This window comes from Narcine bancroftii, chromosome 3 (genome assembly GCF_036971445.1).
Source record: "Narcine bancroftii isolate sNarBan1 chromosome 3, sNarBan1.hap1, whole genome shotgun sequence".
Lineage (NCBI taxonomy): Eukaryota > Metazoa > Chordata > Chondrichthyes > Torpediniformes > Narcinidae > Narcine > Narcine bancroftii.
In genome coordinates, this window is record NC_091471.1 from 260,428,839 (window position 1) to 260,456,827 (window position 27,989).

The window sequence follows — 27,989 nt, forward strand, 5'->3', positions numbered from 1 at the left end:
TCTCTTTCCCCCCCAACTTCTTACCCTTCCCTATCCCTTCTCTGTACTCACCCCCATCTACTTCTCTGAGCTCCCTCTTCCCTTCCACCCCCCAGCCCTCAGACCCTCTCATCTCCCACAACATACCTCTCAACCTCCCCTACCCCTCCTCCCTCTGACCTCCTCTACCCTCCACCTCCTCCCCAAACCTTCAGCTCCCAGCCCGACTTCTCGAGTACCCCCCCATTTCCACCTCTCCCTGATCCCACCCATCCTCTCCATTCAGAGAGCTATTCCCTCCCTCATCACAGCATTTTCTCTCTTGCTCCCTCCCACCTGTATCCACCAACAACCTGTGGCCCTGTGCTCCTTCCACCACCATTTTATTCACCTTTAGCTTGTACCTGGGCGAAGGAAGGGCTGAGGCATCAAACATTGGTTATGAATCTTGATTTTTGCTTCATAAAGCATACTGCATAATATGCTGAGTTTTTCCTGCATGTTTGTACAAACTACAATCACAGCAGCTGCAGATTTTAATATTTAACTCCTTGGATCTCATTGAGAGTATTGCCAGCATTTCTGGTTGTCAAGTGTTTTAAACAAGATAAAAGGCAGTGGGCACAGATGAGGTTGATACCAGATTTACAGGGTGTGGATTTCTGGAAGGGATGATCTGATTGGATCTCTTGAGTAAAAAAAAAGGTGAAGAGTGACAGAATCAAGATTCTGAAGATTTTGCTGTAGTGGAACGTAGAAAATATGTTTCCATTTCTGGAGAGGGCATGTCTAGAATCCATCGATAGAAAAAAAAATCCATTGGGGAATCCAGAAGAAACCTAGAGAATATGTTGCTGAGAATGGTTGAATCACATTGTTTAGGGGGGGTTGAGCAAGTGCATAAGGGGGAAGGCAGCAGAAGGTTACATTGATGGGCTTCGTGAGACGTTAAGCCTGACTGGAGCACAAAAACCTGTGTCTACTGGTTAGTCTGAGCAGATTGTTTCTGTGCAACGCATTTAATGTAATCCTGCGTAATGTTCCACAGTCTATACAAAGTCCAGAATATTACCTGCATCGTTTTAGAGCCTCTGCATCTGCTCCTGGCAGTGAAAGGAGACAACCAGCTACCCCTCCCATGTGTATTTGCAGACACCTGCAGATATTCGGATATACAATAAAACCCCCGTTATCCGGTACCTATGGGGATTTGTCGGTGTCGGATAAATGAATTTGCCAGTTGCTTGAAATTGCACGTTGGATAGATTGGCGATCTGACCTCTAGGGGCACCGATTTGGAATGTTTGCATTTTGTACCTATTTCTATTTTTTTTTTCCACCCCCACCCACCCCGGTTGCTTGAGGTTGCTACTTGTTTGAATTTTGAATAATTTGGATTTAACTGTACTGGCAAGATGCGAGTGTCTCCAGCAAGGCCAGCAATTATTAGCCTTCCCCCCCTTGCCCTTGAGAACGTGACCATCAGTCCTCCTAGTGAGACTAGGCAGAACTCCAAAGCTTAGACCCTGTGACATTGAGACCCTTCCAAGTCAGGAGGATGTGTGAGGTGGAGGAGAACGGCAAGGGATGGTGGTTGGAATTTGCTGCAGTTCCTCTGACTTGCTCTCGGTGCGAGGATGCTTGTCGAACTGAAGATGCGTTCAGGCAAAGGCAGAGTTGGATGAGAGCGCTGTTACCCAGAGATCATCACTGTTGATGGGTAGGATGACAAATAGCCAAGGGCACGAATTATCAAATGAACACATTGATCACTACACACCCTATCTTAATCTCTTGCACCCACAGCCCTTCCTGCCCCTGAACCCTTTTATCATTGACCCCACGCCAAATCCCTGCTCCCTGCAGTCAGACTCGCCCTGCCTTCGCCTCTGAGCCCATCTGTCCATGTCCCAGGCCAAAATCCACTCCTTGGCTCCTGCTACCCCCACCAGCTCGCCTTCCTCACTCTGGCTCCTGTGGGAGCTGGACAGAATCGATGAGAGATGTGCACTAGCTTGTGCACCTTGCATTGAATAAGGCCCCCTAAACTCTGAGAGATATAGTCAGAGTAAATGCAAACCACTGAGGTTCAGATGAGACAAGAACTAGAGGGCATGGGCTCAGGGTGAATGAGGAAATGTTGAGAAGAGTTATCAAAGTTTTTTCTCTTCCAAGCAATGCAAAATTCTTTGTTACATTTCTAAACTTACAGCAGTGGTTCAGCTCTAAAAACCACTTGGAGCACGTACTTTGGCAGAACCTCCATCGTTGAGAAAGTGGTGAGTGTGGAACGAGCTGAAGTGGGCAATGTGGGCTCCATTTTTGACATTTAAGAAAAATTTGAATAGACATGTGGATGGCAGGGGTAACGTATGGAGGGTTATAGTCCGTGTACAGGTCAGTGGAATTGGACGGAATAATCAGCACGGACTAGATGGGCAAAAGTGTCTGTTTGCTGTAATGTTCTATGGTTCTTAAGTTACTGTAACCCTTGGTTTAATAACCTCTAGCATTCCTTGTATATTAGGGACAGGCACAGACAACAAATGATGCTGGAAGTTGTATTCCAGCAAACTCCAGGTTTCTTTCTGGGAGGGCAGGGGCCAGCTGGGAGAACCTATGGGAAGCCCAGCCTCAGTCTTTCATATCCAGCTACGGGTGCTGTGATGGGGATATGTGTACCCCTCGCTCCTCTCTGTTGACCTTGCCCTCTCATCCCCTGGCCTACCGTTCCCAGGTTTTTATGAAGGAATCGGAACGTCAGAAGCTTCAGGACGTCTTGCACCGGGAAGTGATGCGGAAGATCCTGCTCCTGCAGAACTGGTTCCGGGCTGTCCTGGAAAGGAGGCGGTTTTTGAGGATGAGGCAGGCCGTAATCACAATTCAGGTGGGTGGAGGCAGTGCTTGCAATCTGTCTATTTATTCCCCCCTCCCCCCCCCCCAAAATATGCTTTATTCCTAAATGATCCAATACAGAAGTGACATTGTCTTCCCTCACTGTATCAAATGTGTTAGGTTCAATATATCAACAATTCAGTAATTTTTCAGCCCCATACATTCCATCAGCGATAATTTCGGAGGGGTCCTTGCCTCTCTGCATGCATGGAGGGTCTTTCCTGTGCTCTTGACAGTCTATCCCTCCGACACCTTGGAGCGTGCCAGTTGGCAGCAGTCACTCGTGTGAGTTGGAAGGGCGGTGAGGTGTGGCCAGAGCACCGTGTGCCTCAGTGGATGATCTTCCGGAGCTGCATGTTGACAGGCACCACATCTAAAATAAACTCAGGATGGGAAAATGTAAACACTACAGGGCCGCTGGCTGTGTAACTGTACAGAGCCACTGTTTGTTCATGACCAGCGTCACTTGCTGTTTGTTCCGGATAAGGATCACAGGCTCTTTATTCAGGAGGAGAGGTGCTGATTTAATCATTGAAAATTTGGTGTCATTCAGCGTTTATAGAAGATGAATGGCATTTGCCACCTGTAACGGTCAGGGATGGCTTGTCATCTGTTCAGGGCGGAGGGGGCTCAGGGGCTGGTTGCTTGTGGCCTGTGGCGCTCACTGCCCCTTCAGGGCAAGGGGAGGGGTCGTTAGCTGCCTGTAAAGGTCAGGGGTTGCTCACCGCGTGTTCTGGTGGGGTATGCGGATCACATCGCTGCCTGTTCAGGTGGGGGAGGGGGGTATGGGGATCACTTGCTGCCTGTTGGGGGGTGGTGGAATTGTAGGTCACTCATTGCCTGTTCAAGAGGAATGGTGATCGCTCACTGTCTGTTCAGGGGGTGTATGGGAGGGGTTGTTCACCTCCTGTTTAGGGAGGGTATGGGATCGCTTGCTGCCTGTTTGGGGGGCTGGGAGGGGGGGGCCACCTTACCACCTGTTCAAGGGAGAAGGTTGATCGCTCACTGTTTGTTCAGTGGAGGGGGGGGTGGTATGGGGATCACTCACTGCCTGTTCAGGTGGGGGAGGGGGGTATGGGGATCACTTGCTGCCTGTTGGGGGGGGGGGGGAATTGTGGGTCACTCATTGCTTGTTCAAGGGGAATGGTGATCGCTCACTGTCTGTTCAGGGGGTGTATGAGAGGGGTTGTTCACCTCCTGTTTAGGGAGGGTATGGGATTGCTTGCTGCCTGTTTGGGGGGCTGGGGGGGGGGCCACCTTACCACCTGTTCAAGGGAGAAGGTTGATCGCTCTCTGCTTGTTCAGTGGAGGGGGGGGGTATGGGGATCACTCACTGTCTGTTCAGGCGGTTATGGGAATTGTTCAGGGAGGGCATGGAGGGGGGAGTCGCTCTGCTGCCTGTTTGGGGGGCAGGTATTGGGGTGGCTTCGCCACCTGTTTGGGGGGATGTATGGTGGTTGCATCGCTGCCTGTTCAGGCCAGAGGTGCTTGCTGTCTGGTGGGTTACCTGTTTATTGTTCTCTGTCTCCAGGCCCACTGTCGATCTTTTCTGGTTCGCCTGGCCCTGCAGAGGCTGAGTGCAGCGAGTGTGATCCAGCTGATCTGGCGGGGCTACCTGCAAAGACGTGCCTATCTGAAGCAGGTCCGTGCAATCAAGTTGTGCCAGGCTGTGTGCCGCGGCTTCCTGGTGCGCAGAAGGTAATTCTGTCCTCAGCAGCAGTAATGAGGCCATCAGGTTGTTCCAGGCCCATGGGGTCAGCACATGTATCACCGAGATATCCCGGGGCACATTATGGGAACGGTGATGAGGATTGACACTAATGAGACTTGGGCTGCTTTTGCATTTGAAGAGTTACAAATGAAATTGTGCCCTGTAGAATCAGCAATGAATGTCTCCAATTTTGACCGTCAAGTGGAAAGAATCTCATTGTTGTGCATCTATGCGATAGTAGTTGGTAAATGGGAAGAGTCATGTTACACATATACTAGGCAGTGAACACCTCAAACAAGAGAGGGTGAACCATTTTGCCTTAATATTCACCGGCAAACAGATCCCCATTCTGGATGTTACCCTTCACCTGAGATTGAGGTGGACCAGCCATGTCAACAAGGTGGTCACAAGAGGAGGTAACATACTGAGTATTCATTAGCCAGTGACTATCCTTGTACTAAAACACACCAAAATGCTGGAGGCACTCAGCTGGTCTTGCAGTGTTATTTCAGATAGGGCAAAAGGCCAAAATGCATAATCGCGTACCTCTCTGAATGTGTGGAGGCCGTCTCTGAGCCGCATAATCCAACCCCTCTTGGAGAGGGATAATTGGCGGAGCGCAGCACTCCACCAATCGATCTGAATGTACAGCCTTGCTAAGCAGCTGTTTAGGGGTGGGCTGTTGATGCCGTCAGCCCATGACCCATCTCCCCACTCATCCCTCTTCCTCCAAGTCAGGGGCAGCGGGGACCGTCAGAGCAGTGGGAGGTGTCAGTGGGAGCAAGCGGGAGGTGTCAGCAGGGGCCAGCGGGAGCTGTTAGTGTGGACTGTCGGGGCAGCGGGAGCTGTCAGCCAGGACTGTCAGGGCAGTGGGAGCTGTCAGCGGGGCCGTTGGGGCAGTGGGATCTGTCAGCGGGGCTGTCGGAGCGGCAGGAGCTGACAGGGCAGCTGAGCCATCAGGGGGTGGCTGATGCGGCCTGAGACAGCCACACCAGGCCGCTTTGGCCTTCAGGGCCTCTCTCTGCAGCTCAAAATGCCACAGAGCAATGGCCGTCTTCCCTACCCATAATCTCCCACGCAGCTGGAACTGTTCTGGGAACCACAGACCGGTTCCAGCTGCCTGGGGGATTATGGGTAGGGAAGACAGCCATTGCTCTGCTACATTTTTATGATGGATGGCACTATGGCACCAGTCGCCCCGTCTCCGTCGGATCCGGAGGGCGCTATGAGATGCCTCTGGACACGAATGGGACGCTGGATCAGCCTTTTAGGGCTGCTGTCTGAAAGGTAAGTTCTTAGTTTTCCATCTAGGCTATGGAGGCCTGACGTGAAATGGCCTGAAGATATATTGCTGAGATTCAGGCCTGAGCCCTCTTTTCAAGGAATAGGCAAAGAATAAGCAAAAAGCAGGAAATCTCAGAATAGAGACAGCTCTGGCTGGGGGAGGAATCCAGTCCAATAAAGTGGATACGAGGGGAGAGGTGAGAATTGATTTTGTCTATGTGAAGGGAAATAGAGGGAAGAGAGAGAGAGAGAGATGTGGAGCGGTGGGGGGGGGGGGCGGAGAGGTTTAACGAAAGCCAGAGAACTCGATGTTCATCCCATCCGTTTGGAGGGTGGCCAGGTGGAAGATGAGGTGCAGTTTCTCCAATTTGTGGGTGGTGTCAGTCTGGCAGTACAAGAGACCATGGACAGCCCATTCATTCTACCACACGTCTGCAATGAGATGAAGCAGCTCGGGCTGACACACGCACTGCGAAGGCTGCACTGTTAAACATACCAATTCCAGAGGAGGTTGAAATCTGCCTTCTCAAGTGAATTTGAATGATCCCATCCCAATATTGCGAAGGAAAGCAGGGAAATTACCCTTGTGTCCTAGAACAGCCATCCTCATTCTTTTTCTTTCAGCTATGGTTCCCCCTTTGGGCTAAGTTTTGAGCAGACAAGTCTTAGTTTATTCCCTACTTTTCTCCTACCGACTACATGAAAATTTATGTTATATGAAGTGAAAAGCAAACAAGGCTTTTGTGGCCACAAGGGAGAGCCATAGGGCCCCCGTTGAGAATGATTATCGAAGGATAATTGTCGTCCCTCATTCAGCATCACAAAACTGTGGTCACTTTGGTGCCTGTGGGACCCTGCTGTATGTGAATTGGTTGCCATGTTTCCTACATGATAGCAGTGGATACAGTTAATCGGGTGAAAGTGACTCTGGTTGATGGGATGAAGGGCACGATGTGAAATGCAAGGTTGGTTACAGAACCATCCTGAGCTTGCACCCAGTATCCACAACCACTCTCCTTAAGTTAAAATCCTACAGAGATGATTTGGAAATGAAAATTTTAGGAATTATATAAATCTGCAGTTTAAAATATTTTTTTTCCATATTTCTTGCTGCCATTGGGCCCATCGTCTATGCCAACTCTCCTATTTTCCCCAAGTTTTCCTTTTGACCCATTTCCCCTCACACACCTCTCCCTCCTCCAAAACCGCTCAGCAACTCCATCCTGCTTTTCTCAGCAGCCACTGACTCTGACGCGGGTAATAAGGAGCACAGAAATCCTCCGCCACAGGGAGCACAAGGAGATGCCAGGATTGAGCCCAGTTCGCGGGACCTATGAAGCAATGACTCTGCTCGCTGTTCAGTCTCTGGGGGACGGTGACCGTGGGGCTACCAGATTGTTGTCAGAACCCATCTGGTCCACTGAGATCCTTCTGGGAAGAACATCTGCCACTCATACCTGGTCTCCACAGTGCCTCACCATTCAGGGAAATTAGAGATGGACACTTTGCCAATGAGGTTGACATCCTATGAACAGATGAGAAGAATGGGAGCAAATTATTATTTTTTTTCCATTGTAACTTGTTGCACTCTCCAAAAGCTCTTTTCTTTTACTTTTAGGGTCCGTCTATTACGGCAGGCACGACAGAGTGCGCAAGAGCATGCAATCCAGCTTGAGGAGAGAGAGCAGCCTTCCAGCCAATCACAGTCCACAACTGACCAAGACACTAAGGGGGTATCACAGGCTGAGATCTGTCCCGGACCTGTGTCCCCCATGGATACTGTTGGCCTAGAAGTGTCACAGAACCCTCAGGAGAACATTACTGCCCCTCCGCAGAGAGCACAGCTAGAGGGCGTAGAGAGGACAAATTCCCGTGAGAAGCGGGAGAATCGGCGGATGCGCGGCTTGGAACATGACAAGCTCCAGCGTCAGCTGGCATCCCCCACCCCTCAGGATGATCCCACCTCCCCTCCCGCGCTCCAGCAGATGGTTGAAAGCAGGGATATTGTGGAAAGGATGGTGCAGAGTGCCAGTGCATTGGCCAAGGGGCGTTTGGGAGAGGAGTGGCCACTGCCAGCAGGGCTAACTGACAAACAGTTAGACGGTGGAGATCTCCATCGACAACCAGACCCGGACTCTGCCCATGTGGCCAAAGGAGCAAGTGAGCAGACCGAAAGCAAGCAGCCACCAGCTGCACTGGAACGACCAAAATCTCTGCAACTTGCCGCTGTTGAGACTGTGCTGCCCAGCCCCGATTCAGCAGAGACGGCCCAGACCGATGGCAATGAGGAACTAAGTGGGCAAGTAGCCAAGAAAGTGCCTGATAGTCCCGGATCCCTACCAGGAGCCATTCATCGTTACCACGACCACAGGAAGCTGAGGAATAAGGCAGAGAAGTGGAAAGACAGACGTAACTATGACCTGACCAGTCCAACAGCAGAGAAGAAGGAAAACCAGCCTCCACTGAAAAGCACCAAGTATGAGTTGGGGTATTCCTCCTTGGAGTTAGGAGTTTCTCTCCAGGAGCGCAGTGTGAGCCTGGGTGGGGTTGGTTGGAGGGCAGGAATGGGAATCATGAAATGTGATGCTGCTCGCTATTAATGGGAGCAGAAGGATGATTAATATCCGAATCTGGCCATTGTAACTGGACTGAAAGTGGAGCCGAAGGTGATGGTGTGAACAGGAGACTCCTGGCTGTTTCACAGCCTCACGAAGACAGTCTAGCATTGCGGAACTGAGGTGGGGAAGGCGACTGATGTAAATAAAAAATATATTTTTAGCATTAAACAAGAAATTCCTCAGTTGCTGGGGTCAAGTTCAATACACAAATGTGCTGGAGAAACTCAGCAGGTCACACTTTTAACAATTTTTCTCTTCTCTCTTCCTCCTCTCCTTCGTACCCATCCCACTTCTCTTTCCTGCTATCTTTGTCATTTTCTTTCACCCTTGCCCTCCACTTCTTTTGCTCACATCCCCCCTACTCATTTCTCTCATGTCCACCCCCACCATCCCCCCACTATGAATCTCCCTCTCCATCTTCCCTGTCCCTGCCATCACTCCCTCACATACAGGAGCAAAGAGTTCTCATTTTCTCCAGAGGCTTTGCAGCCGAGCTTGTCTTCTCCTACAGCGATCGAAATGGAGGCACAGTTGAAAGAGGTGAGGTGTGGTCCTGATGGCTGAGTGGTTGGCGAGGGATGTGACTTGGGTTGGGGGGGGAGAGATGTGAATGGCCTCTCCTCATTACCTTTCCACACTGTGCTTTGTTACACGGGACAATTTTTTTTTCCAAAAGGTTTGCTTCCTGAAAAAAAGTTGGGGATTATGATAGACAACTTTAAGCTGATAATTTCACATTTGCTGTATCACATTAAATGAACTTTGAATGAATTTAGCATGTTTAGTCGCATAATGGTGCTGATACATTGCATTAGTTCAACTGACCAAAAAATGTTTTGCTGGTGATTTACGTTTGTACTCAGCATCTGAAACCTCTCATGTCAGTGACCAACAATAGTCAGCCAGTATTGATGGATTCCAGTTACTCTGATAACCGCTTTCCATGGTTGCAATGTCCTGGTGAAACCTTTCACCATGTTCATCACCAAGATCAGCAGGGAAGAAGTGCAAGTGTGAATGCTGAATATGACAATAAATGCTATTGTTGAGTACACCCACTGTCCTATTGCCTGAACAACATGTGCATCAAAATGCGTTCAATCTATAATCAATGTAATGCACAGCATCTGTATATGTGAGCTGCTTTTATAGCCTGTCTGCATCTACCCTGACTAAGCATGCTTAGGCTTACCTTTTAATTCAGGTGTCAGCTGACATTTATAATGTTTTACTCTTAAGACACCTGCACTGAGTGTGAGCCCAGGCATGTTTAGACTGACTAAAACCACTTGCTTTGTCAGCTGAAAATGTATGACAGGAAATCACAAAAATAGGTTATACCTAAAAATGGTATGTGATAGGAAAATTTTAAGGTGATTTTTGTGATCAGCAGCCCAAAATCCATAGAACACACCCAAAAGTGTTCAGGAAGCAAAATCTTTGTTGTCCAGTGTAATATACATCCAGTGTGTTAGCCACTCAGGCAGGGAGTCTTTACTAATCAGTTGGAAGATTCACAGGGAGAGATGAGGGATACTGGAAATGCAGAGGTCAGGGACATCCCTTGTAAGAACATGCAGTTGTAGAAGGAACAGCACCTTCCCCATTGTACCTCAGATAATCAGGGATAAGACTGGGTGGAATTAATTTGGATTCTTTCTGCAACAATCTCCAGCGATACCCTCCAGAACCCAATCAGGGGATGAAAGGCTCTATATTGGGGTAGCAAGGACACTGTCCTTGAATTCTCACCACACATCACTTGGGTTTCCAGACCCATCAGGATACAAGTCAACCATCCAGGAGCTGCACCAGAGAGGTACCCGGAGGGGAGGTGTAAACTAATGTGCACCTCAGACATGTTTCAGTTGGTACCTTTTAAAGATTGTGTTTGTGGAGAATGAGGGGGTGGGGGGGCAGGGGGTTGGTCTGGGAAGTCCTGGGGATCAAGTAATGGATGGGCCTTGCTGCAATTTACAGTTGTTCCTTTGAGACTAGGATGCAGAATAAAGACATCTATTAGATCCTAATCCCACATTGTCTGGTTCTATGATATTTGTCTGGAGAACCATTTAATCCCATCCTTCTCCCCAACAACCCTTTCCTCCTCTCCTACCCTCAACCAAGCTGGTTACAATATATTTCCATTAAATTTAACATTATACTGTTTTCCCTTTAAACATAATATGTTCCTCCCTCTCTCTTCCTACCTATCCATCCATGTAGACTCCGAATGGATTGCGGGATGGTGAAAGAACACCAACAAAACCATTGGTTCAGAAGAAGATGAGCAACGAGTTGGATCCCACCCAGACACTAGAATCTCCCAAGTATGTCAGATACTGAACTAAGGGTGATCCTGGGTCCTACCCCTCCCATTCCTGGGAAGTTGTGACCTTCCTTCAAGCATAATTCTTCCCTGCTTTTCACTGATTCTTCTGTGGCTAGGACTTGGGTTCTGATTCGATACAGCGAAAGCTGAAGATCTTTTAGATGGGGAGATGGGTATAGAGAACACGATAATCTGGGAGCTGTCGGAGTGTAAATGTGAGGTCTTCTGTCGGAGTGTAAATGTGAGATCTTCTGGGCTCCTTCTGGATGGCATTTGGAAGCAGGGGGGATGATTACCCAGGGAAGAACTAGCCCTGATGCTGGTCATGATCAGCAAACGCAATGAGATACCTGCTCAGCCAGTTCTACTTTGTTTAGGGTAGTGGCAACGCAGAGAATTGATGGAAATTGCTGTCTGAGCCCTAGTCTGAGTGATGATTATGATAATCAAGTTTTATTTCATTATCATCTGACTGTACATATCTTCTTCTTCTTTGGCTTGGCTTCGCGGACGAAGATTTATGGAGGGGTAAGGTGCACGTCAGCTGCAGGCTCATTTGTGGCTGACAAGTCCGATGCAGGACAGGCAGACACGGTTGCAGCAGTTGCAAGGGAAAATTGGTGGGTTGGGGTTGGGTGTTGGGTTTTTCCTCCTTTGTCTTTTGTCAGTGAGGTGGGCTCTGCGGTCTTCTTCAAAGGAGGTTGCTGCCCGCCGAACTGTGAGGCACCAAGATGCACGGTTTGAGGCGATATCAGCCCACTGCCGGTGGTCAATGTGGCAGGCACCAAGAGATTTCTTTAGGCAGTCTTTGTACCTCTTCTTTGGTGCACCTCTGTCTCAGTGGCCAGTGGAGAGCTCGCCATATAACACGATCTTGGCTCCTGTAAAACGATGGCAATATGGGGGGGTCAATAACAATGAGGTTATTGTGCAATGTATAAATGCACTGTATTCTTGCCTGCTGCATTCGAACAGGTACTGTATTTGCAAAAAATATCATGAATTGAATTAAGAGTCAATAAATACATGAGAGATGGATAATAAATCACAGTAATCCTAACACAAAGAGAGGCGGCAGTGAGACATTCTTCTTGTAGTGTTGGAACATTCAACGATTAGTGTGACAAGGGTCTTGCTGAGGTTGGGGAGAGACTTGCTGAGAATTTGGCGAGGTTGGAGAGGGGATGGAGAAGGGTCAGTTTATGCCAAGATGAAGCTTTGAGCAAATGTAGGCAGGACTTCTGCAGGTGGGGAAGGGCGGGAAAGGCAGGGTGGAATAAAGGAGTTTTAGGTTGTCAGCTGGCTAGAGGGCAGATCTGCTTTGCTGGTCTTTGTGGAGAGTTGGCCACTTTCGACCTTGTGTTTGCCAACTTTCACTCTCTGCCCCTGCCCAGATCCCAGTTTCGCAGTCCGTTACGGAGGCTCTTGAGGAAGCGGCAAGCTGACAAAAAGCTGTCTAAGGAGTTGCCACCAACACTGGAGGATGTCGCTCTCACTTTGACACAGGATTCAATGAAGAATTTTAGTGACAGTGAGTATTCCCACCTCCATTATTGAGTACATGGTAAGAGTACAGTGAGCAAAGGCCATGCAGCTCATCAGTCTCATTCTACCTCTATCCCTGGCTCATTATCAGAAGATCATATGAAGGAAGACCATTCAGCTCATCCTGTATCTCCCCACTTTTCAACAGAACTTTTTAATCTAGCACTCCCCTGTATTCAGAGTTTTACAGAGGCTTTTCAGTCCAATTTGCTCAGATTGACCAGACTTCTACCCTTTTTTTCTGCAATTGACCCATACACATCTAAATCTTTCATATCATCTACCTGTCTAAATATCTTTCAAACATTGCAACTACCCACTTCTATCACTGTGTCCAGATCCCCCAACACCGTCTTTGTGGAAAAAGGTGTTCCTCTTATCTCACTCGCTTTAAGCTTCAGTTTTAGATTCCCCTACCATTGGAAAAAGACCATGACTGATTACGCCCTTCATGATTTTATAAACCTCTGTAAGGTATCACCTCACCCTCCTACATTGCAGGGAGAAAACTCCCAGACTCTCATTATAATTCAAGCTTGCCAGTCATGGTAATAGTCTTGTGAATCTTTTCTGCACCTTTTCCAGATTAATGTTATCTTTCCCATAGTTGGGTGACCAGAACCGCATACAATACCCCAACGTGCAATCTCACCAACCACTTGTACACTTGGAATATGACATCTCTGTTCCTGCACTCAATGCCCTGATCGACCATTACTTTTCTTTGTGGATCTGGTCCTCTATCTTTTCTATGACACTCGCAATGACCATACCATGCTAACTATTCAGAGTGAGGGATTAGTGAGAGGGATGGCATTCAGTACTCTCCTCTCTTTGCGACAGCAAAATAACCCAATAGTACGAGATGCAAGTGGACACCAGAGGTTATGATGTTGTCGATGGGGAACATTTTCCCAGGATTGAAATGTCTCTGATGAAATGCTGGACTTGCTTTTTGCAGAACCAGAGGTGGTGAAATCTGCCACCTTGCCGATGGCTCATTCCACTCAACATCCGTACATGGACTCGGCCAAAGAACAGAGCACAAAAGTCAAGCGGAGCTGGAGCATTAAAATCAGCAATGCCACCACGGCATCCGAGCAATGGGGTGCGCATGTGGGCCGCAATATCACCAATGCCAATGAGTTGAAACTTCTGGACGAATTCTTGCTGAACAAGGTGCGTTGGTGGCTCCAGATGGCTGAATTAACTCATACCCTGTGCCAGCCTCTCCATCTGATGCTTCCTGTCTCAAGTGCTCTTCCTTCTCAGATTCCTTCTTACTCCCACCCCGTCCCCTCCTTGCCCCTTTCTACAGATATCCTTTCAATCTCTCCACTTCCTGGGGTGTGTCATTCCCCCTTTTCCTCCCTCCCTTTCCACCTCCTCCAAGTTTGTCTCCCTTGTTGTCTTCCTCCCGCGATGAAGCAGAGTGTTTTGAACCCACAATTACCAGAATATTTTGTCACCAGGTAAATGATGTCAGCTCTCGAGTTTCCCAGGAATCTAACATTGATACTTTGTTCATCCGAGTGACGGATAAATTCCGATGTAACCTGAAAAGTACTTATCCTGTCCATGTGAGTAATTCATTAATCTTCTCCCTCTGATCTTCTGCCTTCATTAATATCAAATTATCAGTCAGAGCCCAGTAAATATTAGGATCCCCAGAGAAAATCTACATTGGGATGTGGTGTGCGTAGCTGCCATGTGGCACTGGGACATAGTCGGATACTAATGCTTAAACAACACAGGTCCTATAAACGCTGACTTATCCAGGTTATCATCATTCTGCACCAAAACAAGCGTCTCAACACAGTGAGTTAGCAACAATAATCAAATATCCATCTACACGAATAAACACAAATCCATTTTTATGTTGCCCACGTTCCCGTCAGCCCTGTCAGATTCTGCTGCTCCCTTGTACACTAGGCACAATGTACAGTGGCCAATTTAACACCAATCCTGTCGGTGCAAGTACCACACATACTGTGCGTCACTGGGGGTACAGGTCCCACTGTTGCTGATTGTCACCTGGGGTACAGGTCGCAAAGACACTGTCACCTGGGGTACAGGTCCTATGGGTGCTGACACGAGGTACGGGTCCCACAGATGCTGTCACTGGGGGGTACGGGTCCCATAGACAGACACTGTCACTGGGGGCATGGGACCCACAGACACCATCATCAGGGGTACAGGTCCCACAGACACTATCACCAAGGGTACGGGTCCCACAGACACTGTCACCAGGGGTACGGGTCTCACAGACCCTGACTGTCACCGTGGGTACGGATCCCTCAGACACAGTCACCGGGGGTACAGGTCCCACAGATACTGTCACCAAGTATATGGGACGCAGAGGCGCTGTCACCGTGTGTACGGGTCCCAAGGACACTGACTGTCATCATTAGGAATGAGTCCCAAAGATGCTTACTGAATGTTGATAGGCTTCTAAACTCTGTAACTCTGCCCTATCCCTTCTAATACAGCAGTACAAATCACTTTATGGAGCTTTTTTTATGGCAGTGAGCTCAGTATCAACAGCTTGAAGCAAAAAATTAATATTGCCATTTATTTTCTTTCACTGCTAATGTTGCTTTGCTGTCTGTCTCTAGAATGGACAGAACCACGTGGGCTACAGAGACCTGATGCAGAACTACCAGATGCTCCTGGCCAGTCTGGTGGGCGAGAGGCAGAAGACCGAAGTGCAGTTTGTGCTGAACCTCTTCCAATCGCTCCTGGACGAGTTTGCCCGAAGTTATTCCAGGAAGGAGGAGATAGAGGCACTGAAGGTAAATCTTCGCACAACACTCTTGAGGTTATCATAAGCTGGGAGGAATTTAGTGGTTAGCTACTTTGCCAGTACAGTGAGGCCATAAACTTCAGTTCTTCTTAGAAAGAGGAGTTTAAGAAGAGGCATTCAAGGGAGGTATTTAAAATTTGGAAAACGTATACAGACGAGAAAAGTTTACATAACAGGGATAGCACAGAGTTCCAGTGGCACTGATTATAGATGACTGCCAGCAGAACTGGAGAATAGTGTGTTGTTGTGTTGTGGAATTGGACAGTGAGATGGCAGCTGATCTACTTGGTGGCTGCTTCAGTAATATCTGCAGAATATTAACCCATCCTCTCCAGAATTTGATGGGAAGGGAAAGAGCGACGTTAGTCTCACAGTATTAGACTCTTGTTTGAGATCTCCATTGTCTGCAATTTCTGAGGCACAGTTCACAGTTGCTGGTTACCATCCCCATCCCAAACAAGTAATGACCATCTCCAGCAAGAATTTATCCCTTCTATCATCCAGAAAGCACATTCAAGGGTGTAATAAAGGATCTCCTCCTGTCTGAATGAAGGCAGCTCCCAATAACACTTGAGAAGCTCAAAACCACCCAGAATGAAACTATCCACTTAAATGATCTACTACCCTCCCATTGTAACCCTCCACCACTTGGAGTTCTGATTGAAGTGTTTATCATGGGAAATTTTTGCCAGATTGAAAAGGGCAAGCTGGGAATGTTTCTCACCTGCAACCTCACACCCTCAGCCTGCAGCTTCACCCCACTCCCCCCTCAGCTTGCAACCTCTCCCCTCACCCTGCAACCTGCAACCTCACCCCATCCACCTCAATCTGTAACCTCACCCCCCTAACTTCACTCCTTCCTCGGTCTGCAAACTCACCCCACTCAACCCCACCAGTCTACAACCCCAGTCCCCAGCCCCTCCACGCCCCTCAGTCTGCAACCCCATCCTCATCCCCCCCTCATCCCCCAGTCTGCAACCTCACCCACCAACGCCCCCGTCACCCCCTACCTGTCCACAACCTCACCCCCACACCCCAGCCTCACCCCACCCCCTCAGTCTGTAACCTCACACCCCACCCTCACTCTCATTTTAACCTGCAACATCACCCCCATACCCCTCAACCCCCGTCTGCAACTTCACTCACCCACACCCCATCCTTACCTACTCCTCAATCTGCAATTTCATCACCCCCACACTCTCCCTCACCTCCTCCTGTCTGCAACCTCACACCCACCCTGTCCACAACCTCACGCCCCCACTCCCCACCTCACCCCCACTTTAGTCTTCAACTTTACCACCCCATCCTCATCCCCACCTCAGTGTAATCTAGGGAAGGAGACACAGAGCATGAGGCCATGAGCCATTTTGTATTGTTAACCCATTTCCTTCCTTTATCTCAGCCAACAAAGTCCCAGAAGAAGAGGCGGAAACGTAATCGAATTGTAAGTGTGGCATCAGAGTTGTCTTTCACTAACCTGCTTTGAAACTGTCGATCACCTTCAACCAGTGCTAAAGCCCAGTGCTTCATAGCACAAGCTGCAGGACATCATGGTATGCTTACCCTCTGGTTCCTGAAGCACATTGATGTCAACACCCAATCTGCTCCAATCAAAAAACCACCATAATACTGTAAAACCCCTGTTATCTGGAAATCGCACCTCGCCATTAGTTTGCCAATCATGCAACATGCAATCTCAAGCAACCAGAAAATTCATGTATCCGGCAGCTAACAATCCCCATAGGTGCCGGATACCAGGGGTTTTACTGTAGAAAGATTTTGATCTGGTGCATGTGAAGGTTTGGGTCTGATATTGCAAGGACCCATGTAGCCATGTAGAAGTGTGCCCAATCACTGCCATTCTTAGTGATGGTGGTGGGGGGAGTATGCCCTGTGACGGCCACATTGGTGGATGGGAGGAGTCCATCACGGGCACCATGTGGGGGTTTCCCTGCAGCCTTTTGCAGGGCACCGCTTTGAAGAGAGTCATCTGTTTTTTTGACCGCAGTATCGTAATTTGTTGATTTTAATCTTTCAGAAGGAGGAGGTTTGTGGGCACATGTTCCGCAATTACCAGGTGAACATCGGGCAGTCATGTGACCAGTGTTTGTCCTACATCTGGCCAATGGACAAGGCTTTGCTCTGCTGCTGTAAGTCCACAAACGATCAGCATTGAATTTGGCCCCGAAGGAATCCAATTCCATGGGAGAGAGGCAATTTTGCGGTTCAGTGCATGGCTAGGGGAGGGAGGTGGGGGGGTGAAGATTACATCTTTTAACTTGGTTGAAGCAACATTGGGTGTCAACAGTATGTTGTCTAGATTGATTGAATGGAACTGATCTGATGAATCCTCTTCCTTCCCCCCCACCCCCCACCCAACTCCCAGTCTTTGAGTGACTGTCATGATTTTCTCATGTTGTTTTTGTTCTGTAACTCTCTACACTCAGAATTGTCCTGTAAAGGTAATAGAAGAACCTGCTCCCTTTTAACTCTCGTTTCCATATACTGAAGACACCCTTTTGCTGTAACTTCACTTCTAACAATGCAAAACAAAGCTGCTGATGTTGGAAATCTGAAACATAGCAGACAATGCTGGAAAATCAGGGGGCATCTGTGGAAGGAGAAGCAGTTAACATTTTGGATGTGTGATGTTTTGTCATAACTCTGCTAACCCATTGGCTGTGCGGCATCAGTCTTCATTAGGAATTGTACCTTGGTTGGGTTGAAGATGATCAACATCTTCAATCCTGACCTGTGTAGTTTTCTGGGATGTTTTGTGGAATTTATTTGGTCGTTAATGGTGACGGCCTATTTCCTTTCTGTTCTCAGCCTGCAAGATGATTTGTCATAAGAAGTGCTTGATGAAGATTCAACATCCCTGTCAATCAGCCTGCAACAAGGTGAGCAATTACATGGTGGATTTGTTGAGCTATAGAGAGATCCACAGACCACCCCAGGATCCTGTGCCATCCTGCATTCAGTTGGTACCACAAAGCACTGCAATGTTAGGCCAAAGCCTCATTCAGCACCACACATCCCTCACCTATTATTACCTAGTCCTTCATTGTTCTATGTGCCCTTAATGAAAAAAACTGATTCCCCACCCCCTCCCCCACTCTTTCACTGGCACCGTACCAATCCTTGAATGTCTCTGGTTCTTGACTTTTTCCACTCTCCTTGTGTCCCTTCCACCCCCCCACCCCCCCACCCCGCACTTCCTTCCCAGGATCCCCTGAACCCAATTTAGATCTCCTGTTGTTCATATAAGATTAAAGTGCAGGGAAGATATGCTACAATGTTGCTGGGACTTCAGGAGTTGAGTTACAGGGAAAGGTTAAACTGGTTATGACTTTATTCCTTGGAGCATAGAAGAATGAGGGGAGATTTGATAGTGGTTTACAAAATCATATGGTGTACAGATAGAGTAAATGCAAGTAGCTTTTTCCACTGAGGGTAGGTGAAATGCGAACCAGAGGACATGGGTTAAGGGTGAAAGGGGAATGGCTTGGGGGAACTTTTTCCACACAGAGTCGTGGGAGTGTGGAACAAGCTGCCAGCTGAAGTGGTGAAGGTGGACTCATTTTTCACATACAAGAAAAATTTGGTCAGGTACATGGATGGGAGGGGTATGGAGGCCAATGGACTGGATGCAGTTCAATAGGACTAGACAAAATAATAGTTCAGCACAAACTAGAAGGGCCAAATGGCCTGTTTTCAGTGCTGTAATGTTCTGTGGTTCTATTCTACCAAGCCAGCAATCATAAAACTCCCACTGCATCTAACCCATTGTTACCTCCTGTTGACAGAATGACACAGATGTGGCGTCACGACATTTCGGGGTGCCAGTTTGTCTATTAATGGATGAGAACCAAAAGCTGCCAGTGGTGTTGGAGAAGCTATTGGAATACGTGGAAATGCATGGACTGTACACTGAGGGAATTTACCGCAAGTCAGGGGCCGCCAATAAGATGAAGGAGTTACGGCAGCAACTGGAAGAAGGTGGGTCCAGCTCCTCAGAATGTTCTGTCAATATCACTACACTTAAATGGAATGACGGTTATGCCTGTGAGCCAGTCACACTGTGAATCAGAGAGTGAACATGAGGTGTAGAATGAAAGGAACCAACTCTAATTAACCATGAATTTAGATTTAAATTTTAGATTTAGGCATACCGCACAGTAACAGGCAATTCCGGCCCATGAACCTGTGCTACCCAAATTCCCCGATTAACTTACAACCCCTGTATGTTTTTGAAAGGTGGAAGTAAGGAAACCCACGCAGAATTTAGTGCTCCACCGTGCTAGATGTGCCTTAGCTTTGGAATTCTCTTTCTGAATTCCTGTTGCAAATTGCTCTTTCTTTAACACGAGTTTTGGTCAACTTTTCTAAAATGCCTAAAGCATTCACTTTGATTGATTGCATTCCTGGGAAGTTACATTACCAGGGTGGAGGTGAAGTTTCTGCTGTGCTTTCTCTGCCTTGTGGGTATATTTTGGCCTTTCTATCTAGACCACCATTTCGTGAATGTTTTGTAGGAGCTTCTATTTTAAAATGATTAAAAAATTATTTTCCCTTCATGTGAAGGATGCATTTCAGCTCTGCAATGACCCCTAGTGGAAGAAGGCTTCCATGGAATCTTGCATGCTCCTTCACAAAGGATGCCCAGCCTCAATACAACCTAAGAAGAGGGGCAGACAGCTTGGATAGACTTGCAAGGCTTAGAAGAAGGTTATTAAGGGTATCCTGAGGCCATCCCACATCCATATGCAATGGTTCTGTTCCTTCCGTGGGGGTTCTTGAAAGAACACCACAGAGGGAGCTTTATACTGCATGTAACCAATGCAGACTACTATCTTTGAATGAAATGTGTTTGTTGTTGTGTTTCTCAGACCCAAACTTGGTTCATCTGGAGAAGTACCACATTCACGCCATTACAGGAGTGCTTAAACAGTGGCTCCGAGAACTTCCAGTTCCACTCATGACTTTTGCCTACTATGGTGACTTCTTGCAGGCCATTGGTGAGTCACAGCATTTTACATTGGGGTATTTTCAAATCAGAATTGTTTAAAGAGGTTAACATACCTCTTCTGGTTCTTTGACTCTATATATTCCCACTTTCCTGTTCTCTCTTCCCTCCGTTTTTTCCAAGTGTGCCTCCATTTCCTTTCAAAAGTTTTATTAAATCCACTCTCACACCTTTTCAGGCAGTGTCCCAGATATTGAAATGCAGGACCCAAAATCTGTCCTGTGCTCCTGATGGAGCCTCACCAATGATGGCAGAGATTGGATCATGCACAGTTATCTCCATTGATCCATAGCATTATCTGGCACAAGAGGACCATCAAGTCCTTTGGTTGAAAGGGTGAAGATGGCAGCTTCAATGGTAATCTGCCTCGGAAAAGAATGGACTTTTTTTCTGGCATTGACCCTATTTCTACTATCCAGTGACATCAATCATTATTCATCCCTGAAAATGTTCCAATAAATATTGTCAGTCTTTCCTAGGTATTTGGATTCTTCCAAAAATATGGAGAACATAATTGCAACTGTCCTGGGACCTAACAATTGACTTAACTAAGCAAAAGTTTTATTTCCAATGGGAACACACAAAATTTCTGTTTCTCCAGTGATTAAATATCTCATCAGTTTGTCCCTCCACTCAAAGTCTTGTGTAGCTACATCACTAATCTCCCTCCCACCCCTTAAATCTCTATTGAGGCTCTTTATTTAGTTAACTCTCTTTATTCTTTGTATTTAAATAAATTGTTCTACATTCTTTCAGAGCATCCAGGGAGGCAAGAACAGGTCCAAGCAGTTTACAGTGTCCTTGAGCAACTGCCTACTGCCACGTTCCACACTCTTGAACGTCTCGTCTTCCACCTCGTCAAGTAAGTGGGTCATGTGATTGGGAGGGGGTTGTCCTGGTGAATACAGATTTAGACCATTGGTGTTGGAAATAGTAGCTTGGAAACATTGAATTATTGGCACCAGCTGGTTATGCTCTACCTGGACCTTGGGGTTGGGGAAAGGAGGGTGGGAGGGGAATGATCATGGTGAGACTTTGTCTGCTGGGTCAGGAATGTTCTGAGGAAGGAATGGAATTCACATGGTTCTGGAAGTGGGGTGAGTGTTACGTGCTCAGGGAGGGAGTGATGCTCATTCTGTGATTTTTTTTAATGTCTTACCCTCAAACTCCCAATGGACACCAGAAGATTCCAAACTCTGCTTGTCTCCTCAAATGGGTCAATTGTTGATGATGGGGATTGTTATTTGATCCTTTCTTTAGCCCGTGTAGAGAGTTGTGTGCCCTTTTCTCTATCCGTGCAGATACTCATCTCTCTTATGTGTCTGGCTGACTTTGGAAGCTTGGGGAAGTTTTCTCTAAAAGAGGGACTGACGAAATTGTTCTGAGCTCTGCCCTCGGCAGTGTGGTGCTGGAGGGGGGGTGCTCCCTATTTGATAATAGTCATGCTTGTTTCAGGGTGGCAGTGTTGGAAGAGATGAATCGAATGTCTCCTAATGCTCTTGCAATCGTCTTTGCTCCGTGCATCCTCCGGTCTCCAGACAGCTCTGACCCATTGATGAGCATGAAAGAGGTCTCCAAGACAACCATGTGAGTCTTCATTCTTCTTCCATTGGCAAATTCATTGGTTGAGTGTAATGAGGACCCCAGCATTGTGTTTAAAAAAAAAAAAAACAGGTCCTGGGGGGGCCCTCAGCATTAATGGCTTTTTATCTGCTGTTACCAGCCTTTGGAGTCGGGTTTAATTACTGCCAATGTTATCATGTTCTGTGGGAACTGCCCTTTCCCATAAATAAAAACCTAAAAAGCTGGCAAAGCTTGCGTCTTCCCACAGCTGTTTTAGGGATTCAATACCTTGAGAAAGGACTCTGGCCTGAATCATCAGTAATATATTTTTTATCTCCTATGGATGCTGCGAGACGTGCTGAGTTCCTCCAGCATTTCTGTGTGTTTTTACCACAATTGCAGCAACTGCAGACTTTCGTGTTTCACATGGGATTCAATGTGTTTCTGGAGTTGTATTCCAATCATCATGATGTCATTTGTAGATTGGGTGATAACTCAATATTCATTTATATAGTTGTATCTAACCTGCTCCAAACCACACTAACTCCAAGCCCAATCCTCGGCACACTTTCCAGCCTACTCAGTAGTCATTCCAGCAGCAAATATCACAGCAAAACTCTTGGAATTGTCACATAGAGGGAGGCTATTTGGATCACTATTTCTGTGCCAGCTCTTTGAATGATTTCCCAATGGTCTCACTAACCCCACACCACTCTAGAGCTTTTCCCAGAGCCTGGCATATTTTTGACCGATTCCTTCTTGAAAGTTACCAACAATCTAGGTAGGATGATCAGATTAATGCTTCGGTTTTTAGGGTTAAATTACAAGGAGAGATTTGTGGACTAGTTTTATTCTACAGGAGTTATAAAATAAGTAAGTTGACTGAAGAAGAACCAACAGAGTAGATGAAGAGAAACTATTCCTTCTGATTTAGGAGTCTAGGATTATGTCAGTAGTCCTCAACCTTTCTCTTTCCACTCACATAAGTATTCCCTATGCCATCGGTGCTCTGTGAATAGTAAGGGATTGCTTAAGGTAGTACGTGGGTGGAAAGAAAAAGATTGAAAACCAGTTTTAATTGTACATAATTGACTCGTTATGTGCACGGTTTCATAACTCCAAAGGAAATGGGCCAATGACAATTTTTCTCAAGCAAAATATTTCAGTAATAACTGGGTCTGGAGCAGTGATTCTCAACCTTCCCTTCCCACTCACAAACCACCTTAAGCAATCCCTGCTCACAGAGCACCGATGGCATAGAGATAACTTAAAGTATATGCGAGTGGAAAGAAAAAGATTGAGAACCATTGAGCTAGAGAAAAATTCAAATCTGAATCTTTTAGGAGTGAGGTTTAAAGACTCTTCTACCAAGAATAACAGCAATATGGAAACTTTTTTAAATGACAACTGATGTCAAAATTTAATTCCTAAATGCCAGGTGGATAGATTTTAGTAGATTGGGAAAATAAAGGTTAAGACGTTGGGCTACCGGCTGGTCATGATCTTATTAAATGGCAAACGTCTCGACCTACTGAAAATCTTCCCCACCTATCTCTAAGTCAAGTTTATTGTGATCTGATTGCACAAGTACAACCTGATGAATCAGCGTTCTCCAATCCTCAGTGTAAAACACACAGACACACAACCAGACGAAACACCCATACAAATATTGATTCGTGAATATGAGCGTCTCCCATGGGTAGTGTGAGCCATTCCTTTGGACATTCAGCATTCTCACTGTCTGATGGAAGACAGCTGCTGCTCACCCTGGTGACTCTGATACTCCTGAATCTCTTCCCCGATGGGAGCAGCTGAAAAATGCTGTGTGTAGGGTGGAAGGGGTCCCCAATGATTTTGCGTGCCCTCTTCAGACAATAATCCCGATAGATCACATTGATGGGGGGAGGGAGACTCCAGTGATTCTATAAAAATAACTATTGAAGCTCCTTCCCTTGTTCTTTCTGTCAAACAGTTGTATGTCTGCCTTGTGAGCTGCAGTGGCTTGAAGGGGATGTTTTCTTCACAAAGCAACCTCTAAATGGCAGAATATTTGTTACAATCACCATTAGGATTCCAGTGAGAGAAGTCCATTGATGAACTCCACACTTGTTCAGGCGAGTCTCCAGACTTCTGGTCTGAGGGAGTCTTCTATAGTCAGAGCTATCAACTTCCCGATGAGTAGGACTGTATTTCATGGCCACTTTTTAGAAGAATAAGGGAATTAAAAACAGGCCGTTTCAGTGTTGCCCAATTTACATCCAATTACACCTTTTCAAATGGAGGGAGGAAACTGCAGCCCCTGGGGAAAACCCACACAGACACAGAGAAAACGTACAGACGGTGCGGGATTCGAACACCCATTCGGATTGCTAGCACTATAAAGGCATTGAGCTAACCCATTATGCCAGCTGTGCCATCCCAACATCTGTGGGCAAATGGTTGTTGGTGGAAAGTTGCACAAATTGGTCCTTGTGCTTCTCCAACAGTTGCAAGAGTTGAAGTGCACTCCAGTGGTTGTGAAATGTGTGGGATATCTTGAGTAGAAAGGAGATGTAGGAAGGCCAGTTCTTTCTGACTAGCATCATTTCTGTTGAAGTCTTACGGAGTTGCTCCTTGCAGGTGTGTGGAGTTGCTGATCACGGAACAGATGCACAAATACAAAATGAAAATGGATGAAATAACCCAACTGGAGACAGCAGAGCAGCTCGCAGTCCGCCGCCTCTCGCTCCTACGTGTAAGTTGGTGAAAACAAAGCTTTGAGAAACAAGCCATTTTGCTTCTGTGGGAGGCCTTTCAGCTCTTTTAACTGGGTATTGCCCATTTCCCCTGTTTTTTTATTCTGGAGGTCTCTGCATAGAGTTGAAGGGGAAGTGACATTGGAAGTGAAAGAGAGATGAGGTCAATGACAATCTGGGTTAAGATCGTGCTCTGAGGTGGTATAAAAAGGAGTCGGTGTTGGCATTCAACCTCTACAAGATGGAAATATCTGAAACAATCCCAGCCCTACTGTGGGGGTCTGGCTCACCTATTGATAAGCAAGTAGCTAAAAGGCTTGCTCTGCTATTTCTGCACCTGGTGATCCAATTGGGACAATTTGGTGATTTTTTTTTCTTTCCTCCTCTTGCTAAATCTTACTCTTGTTCTTCAGCTTTGGCCTCTTGAAGTCGGCTTTTCTGCTCCATATGATGGAGTACTGGTAGGTACTGGACTCGTTTGGATGACCTGCTCTCTGCATGGCTATTTTCATCTCACAGTTCTCACATGTAACACAGCCCCTCCCTCAATGACCATGGGCATCCACCTATTGCATGTGTTATGTGCATGCCACCTTGCTAAGGATCTGAACCATTCCAGTGCTCACTGCAGTCTTCTGGCATTGCCTGCCTCCCGAGAGTGGCCTCAAAATATAATTATATCTGATGTCCACAGCTGTTCGATTTTGGCTGTAAAATTTTAAAAAGGGAGTGATTTGCTGCCAAGTTCTAATGAAGATGGTCAGTTGCTGACTGGGAGATTTCCCATCACATCCTCATATTCACTCCTTCAAACCTCTCTGCAGCCAACCATTGTGGAGTGAAAGACTTCATTACTGGCTGTAGTTGAGTCATTTTATTTCCCCTTTCCTCAAATCGCTCCAAATTCCCTCCCTTCATCTCTAACATGATGCAGTTCCAATAACTCTCTTCATCAGAGGGGATAGAACCAGGACACACAGGTGCTCTGTAACCATAAGTTTCTTCTGCACCTTCGTTTTAGAGCAAAGCACCTCGAACCCCAAAACAAACTGAGGAGATTTCTCCCACCTTGGTACGCCTGGATGAGGAAGAGCCATCCGACACTGACATGGAACACGAGGAGGAACTCCTGATAAAGCGGATCCAGTCAATGAAGGAGGAGAGGTCAGTGAGGGGAGTACCTTACCATATATAAAAAAAACAATATTGCCTGGGTGGTTCCACATCGATTCTCACTGGGAAATGAAATCTTTGGGCAGAGAGCATTGGGGAGATAACAACATTCCTCTCCTTACTCCACATGTGCCTTGCTAGCACAGAGGCAGTGGAAATTATCTTCAAGAGTCTTGAGATCATTTCATGCTCTCTATTGTGTCAAGGTGCATGGGGAAGCAAATTGGTAAACATCCCAAAATCCAGACTGCTCCAAGATTGGGTTGGTCCAGTTTTTTGAGATTCTCAGGTAGTACTTTTAAAATTTAAGGAGGATAAGAGGAAGAGATGAACAGGTACATTTAATAGGTTATCCATTAGCAAATACTGCATGCTTCATTTATCAAAATGAGCAGCTTTAAACACTTGACAAAAATGTAAACATTTTTTCACTCAAAGAGCTTGAAATTATGTTTAAAAATGAACACTGGAAAAGAAAATTACAGTATACAAATTAATTTATTTGTTTTAAGATTATTTGCATTAAGCGTGGACGCTGTGCACCTGGACACTTATACATGCACGCAAAAGCCCGCTAGATTTAAAAAGGTTGACAATCCAGACTCTCGGGTAGTCCAAATTTCTGGCATCCAGATTTTTGGACTTTTACTGTAAATGATTATTAATATTTGCTGCTTCTTCCAGGGATCAGCTGACACTTGAGCTCCCACAAATGGAGCAGAGAGGTTCTGATGAGGAAAACATGGATTCTGAAGCTTCCTTGAGTATGGAGAGCCTTCTTGAGGATCGACCAGGGCAAGTGGAGTCCGGAGGTCAGTAAAAAGTAGGTTGCCATCTTGCTGTTCTTCTGTATTTCTGAGGCCCCTTCATATGTTCAGTACTGCAGGTGTGTTGGACAATGCCAAGTCATGGTCTGCATAAGTGGCAGGAAGATGAACTGCTGCAAAACCTGTGTAATGAGTAAACTTTTCTCTCTCCAGGTTCTGCAGTGTTCCAGTTCACAGGACGACGCGAGCCTCGGCCTGCTGTTCCAGAGCGCATCGTTCCCCCAACTAAACCAGTGTTGTTGCCAGCTCGTCCTCCTATCGCACAGCGACGAGCATTCTCCATGCTCGCCAGCATCAAGCTGCCCTCTCGGAAAGCTGTTCTACCCACTCGGAACATCAAACTCCCCCATGGCATCATCAGTTCTGTGGACAGTATTCCCACAAGTCCTGGCACCTCAGTGAGGCAATCCCACCCACTGGGAGCCACAGTGCGACGCCGCAACCTGCCCTCCCACCGATCTGATAACATCCATTCCATGTACGTTGGTGCGCAGGACCTCCTATCACTACCAAACCTTGGTCACCTCGATGAGACCAAACCCACTCCAGCTAAGGTCCAGAGGAGGTTCTCTGACCCTCTAGCGGACCTGCCGCACGGAGAGGATGACTCTTCCCTGTAATATTCCCACCACCTATTGGAGAAGACGGTGGATCATCCCCATTTGCACACTTACCTCGTTGAGCCAGTTTAAACTACTCTCTCTCGGCTTCGTACTCCAGAGCCAAGGGGGTATAGTGACTGCTCAGGACCAAGAGTGAAAGAGAGTGGGACCTGAATGTGAAGAGTGAATGAGCAATGCCTGGGGTGAAAGGGATCAACAGGAGAATGAGTGAACGACCATATGGGCCAAGTCTCTGAGTGAATGACCATATGGGCCAAGTCTCTGAGTGACTGCCTGAGAATGACCTCTGACACTTTTCTCCCCTGGCTGATCAAGGCTATTTTCTCAGTTGCACTGTAGGGTCCTGTCTGGTATGTCGAGAAGGTTAATCTCCTTCCCTGTCCACCTGTAACCGTTTTCCCCACCTGTGAAAAAGTAATTTTTATAAATAAATGTTCTTTTTTTAAAAAACTTGTCATGTTGGAGTAAATACAAAAACCTTCGTGCTGTTATTACCTTGTGATACTACACTGGGCTTCAAATCATTCTCATGCTGTTACTACCTTGTGATACTACACTGGGCTTCAAATCATTCTCAATCTCAATGTGGCAATAAGCCCTAGGAAAGTGTGGAGGAGAGAGCTGCAACTAGAGGTTGGTTTCTGGAAGGTTCTCAGAACCACTCAGTACTTGGGTAGGCTGATGCAGGCTGAGTTTATGAGCTTAAGTACCTCAAGCTTCACAAAATGTGGAGAACGTACAAATCATTTTAGAGCTAAGGGGATTCAGCAGTGAACTACCACAGTAAACTATCACATTTTGAACAAATAGCAAGAGAGTAATGAGAGGGAGTAAACAGAAACTTACTACTGATGCTCATTTTCAAAAAAAAGATT

At 46.8% G+C, this 27,989-nt stretch overlaps 1 protein-coding gene across 6 annotated transcripts in view; it reads left to right on the top strand.

Moving 5' to 3' along the window:
* myo9b (myosin IXB) overlaps nt 1-27,564 on the top strand; it is a 103,105-nt gene extending 75,541 nt beyond the window's left edge. For 3 of the 6 annotated variants that reach the window (XM_069927825.1, XM_069927824.1, XM_069927827.1), the window contains 21 exons: nt 2,717-2,866; nt 4,406-4,572; nt 7,488-8,345; nt 8,940-9,027; nt 10,714-10,817; nt 12,214-12,350; nt 13,326-13,543; nt 13,837-13,944; nt 14,980-15,156; nt 16,570-16,611; nt 17,206-17,317; nt 17,997-18,067; nt 18,974-19,166; nt 20,057-20,185; nt 20,950-21,055; nt 21,649-21,780; nt 24,376-24,490; nt 24,905-24,952; nt 25,513-25,655; nt 26,349-26,476; nt 26,645-27,564. In XM_069927825.1, the coding sequence (XP_069783926.1) occupies nt 2,717-2,866; nt 4,406-4,572; nt 7,488-8,345; nt 8,940-9,027; nt 10,714-10,817; nt 12,214-12,350; nt 13,326-13,543; nt 13,837-13,944; nt 14,980-15,156; nt 16,570-16,611; nt 17,206-17,317; nt 17,997-18,067; nt 18,974-19,166; nt 20,057-20,185; nt 20,950-21,055; nt 21,649-21,780; nt 24,376-24,490; nt 24,905-24,952; nt 25,513-25,655; nt 26,349-26,476; nt 26,645-27,111 (3,693 nt within the window). In that variant the 3' untranslated portion in view covers nt 27,112-27,564. Of the gene's footprint in view, nt 1-2,716; nt 2,867-4,405; nt 4,573-7,487; nt 8,346-8,939; nt 9,028-10,713; nt 10,818-12,213; nt 12,351-13,325; nt 13,544-13,836; nt 13,945-14,979; nt 15,157-16,569; nt 16,612-17,205; nt 17,318-17,996; nt 18,068-18,973; nt 19,167-20,056; nt 20,186-20,949; nt 21,056-21,648; nt 21,781-24,375; nt 24,491-24,904; nt 24,953-25,512; nt 25,656-26,348; nt 26,488-26,644 lie in introns of all 6 variants that reach the window. The other 3 variants (XM_069927828.1, XM_069927826.1, XM_069927829.1) reach the window with 3 other exon arrangements.
* The last annotated feature ends 425 nt before the right edge of the window (nt 27,565-27,989 follow it).